The 2,400-nt window shown below is 34.6% G+C and overlaps 1 protein-coding gene across 1 annotated transcript in view; it reads right to left on the reverse strand.

The window, feature by feature from the left end:
• LOC110019715 overlaps window positions 1-1,538 on the reverse strand; it is a gene marked incomplete at its 5' end in the record, with an annotated part of 3,264 nt that extends 1,726 nt beyond the window's left edge. The window contains 3 exon segments of the mRNA XM_020717503.1: window positions 7-878; window positions 993-1,333; window positions 1,414-1,538. Of these exon segments, the coding sequence (XP_020573162.1) occupies window positions 7-878; window positions 993-1,333; window positions 1,414-1,538 (1,338 nt within the window).
• Between the last annotated feature and the right edge of the window lie 862 nt (window positions 1,539-2,400).

Here is a 2,400-nt window from a genome sequence, read left to right on the forward strand (position 1 = left end):
TAGAGCTTAGGACATTTATGACTGTCGGCAGAGTCTTTGAAAGATGCTCGGGCATAAAAGAAGCTCGAGTTCCATAAGTCCGAATATATGTCAAAAAGAGTTTTGATGATGATGTTACAAGGCTTTTAACAAGAAATTCGTTCTCAGGCAAGCCCAGAGGACTTTTGCAGGATGAGCAGCAAACATGGAGCTCCATTTCATTGTGAAAATTAGAAGATGGAAAAGGGATATCCTGATTTACGAATCTAAATGACTCGAGTTTTTCTTTCACATTATCCTGAAAGGAGAATTCAGTTCTTTGATTGATATTTGTAGCCATATTGATGCGACTGGGAAGAGCAAACTGAGCAGTGTGTTCATCAAAACATAAATTTGAACACTGCATTTCAGGATAGCTACTGTTCTGCATGACCTTCAACCTTCTTCTCTTTTGATTACAAGAGCTCGCGCTCTTAACAAAATGTTGATCTTGTTTGACATCAGAGGGTTCTAGAGATGCTAATTTTTCCGGTGTAACTGTTAACAAGCCAGCATCCTGATAGGCAAATTTATCTGCAGTTGCACTGCATGACAAGGAAGAAGGTATTTCTGGAAATTGATGAAAGTGTTGGAAAATTGCTAAATTTTCCGATTCTGGATCGTAAGTGACTGCAGTTGCTGATTTATCAGAAGTAACTGATAATTTGCCAACAATTTGTGGAGCTAATCCATTTTTCGTTTTATTACATGATAATGAGACTGGTAACTCTGAAAGCTGATGTAAATCTTGGATAATTGGGAAATTTTCCACCCGAGAAGTATCACACCCAGCGTTTTTGAGACCTTTATCAATAACCATGGGCAAATCTGGACTGTTTCCAGGAGATAATGATTGAGATCTGTAATAATTTCAATTTTTGGCTCCAAAGAAGAAAACTTAAATCTTAAAACAAGAGAGGTTATTCTTAAGTGATGAAAACCTTAAGTGGTTAGAAAAATGTAGAAGTAATTACCTGAAATGCTTGAGAGATTTATTTTCAGAATCATTGTTAATGTAGCGGTTCAAAATTTTCTCATTTGTCTCTCCAGTCTTGCTCGTAACAATAGGAGTTTGTGGCTGGAAGCCGGGAGAACTATCATTGCCTAAACAAGTTGATGTGGTTGTGAATTGGTTGATCTTGACTAGTGTCTTCTTATCTGAGTCAATATTTTTTTCAATGTGATTGCCGTTCTTAATTTTCGGATTCTCCTTCGTTGGAGGCACCTGTTTTGATGACTTAAAAGGCTCATATTTCTCTCTGCTGCCATTTAAACCATTAACCTCATCGGAGTCTTCTTCCAAAGTCTGCTGTTGCTGTCAAATAAATCATAACCAAATAATATCAGGTGAACTTTAGTAACAATGAAATCAAACTTAGGTTATCACTCTAAGACCTTTGTATCTCTGAAAAAGGTTTGTAAGCCCTCCAATGAGTCATCAAAGTTCTTATAAGATTTAATTGAGCTCCTTAACCACTTTGATATATAAGCAAGATTACGTGGCTCCTCATAACGCTCATCTGGAAATAAGAAAAATGCATAAACATAAACAATACCCCGATTACCGTATTAATCAAAATACCTACAAACATAGTGGAAGAACTCATTTTACATAGTAAAATAAGACGGTTCTCAAATATTAGAAGAGGTAGGGGGCCCTAGCCCCTCGCTTCTATCACCAAATAGATACAAGCACACCCAAGGCCAGGGAGGAAAATTGATTGCCTTCAAAATTATGTTTTGAATCTACATATTCTAAGTCTTCAAACTGAAACTCACACATGAATGTGAATTACAAGATGAAAACAACTGACAAAAAACACTCAATTAATATTTTTAATAACATAATCATTCATTAAGCTTATGTAGAAACAAAACAAGGTAATTAGATGACATATTGAAGCTCTCTTTAAAATCTAGTTTTATAACTGTATTTCCTAATCAAACCAAAAATTAATATCTAAATAGCAGCATCAACTATTGTTTTTAATTTCAAGCCGTTTGAAACATTATATTAATGCAATTGAAACCATTCATTGTAGAATTTGGATGGATCCTATTAAATCAACAAGCATTCTTAGAAAATCTTGAATCATATAAACTACTATATTTAACGTATTAAAAGAGAATTGATGGTTTGATATTTTTTTCCAGTGGAAAGGCGACGACACAAGCTTCTGATTGGTTTTAAACTTGCATTTGAAGCTTCTGAACAATAATATCAAAATCTTATTGTGTGAAAAATGGTGATTATCCTTCTAAGATGACATTTATACAAGCATCTAACCTAATTCCAAATAGAACATATAAGCATCCAACATATGGCATCATCCTGTCAAGATTTGCTCTAATGTAGGGTCCTTTTTTGTAAATAGACGAAGA

Source organism: Phalaenopsis equestris, unplaced genomic scaffold (genome assembly GCF_001263595.1).
Source record: "Phalaenopsis equestris unplaced genomic scaffold, ASM126359v1 Scaffold000073, whole genome shotgun sequence".
NCBI classification, from domain to species: Eukaryota; Viridiplantae; Streptophyta; class Magnoliopsida; order Asparagales; family Orchidaceae; genus Phalaenopsis; species Phalaenopsis equestris.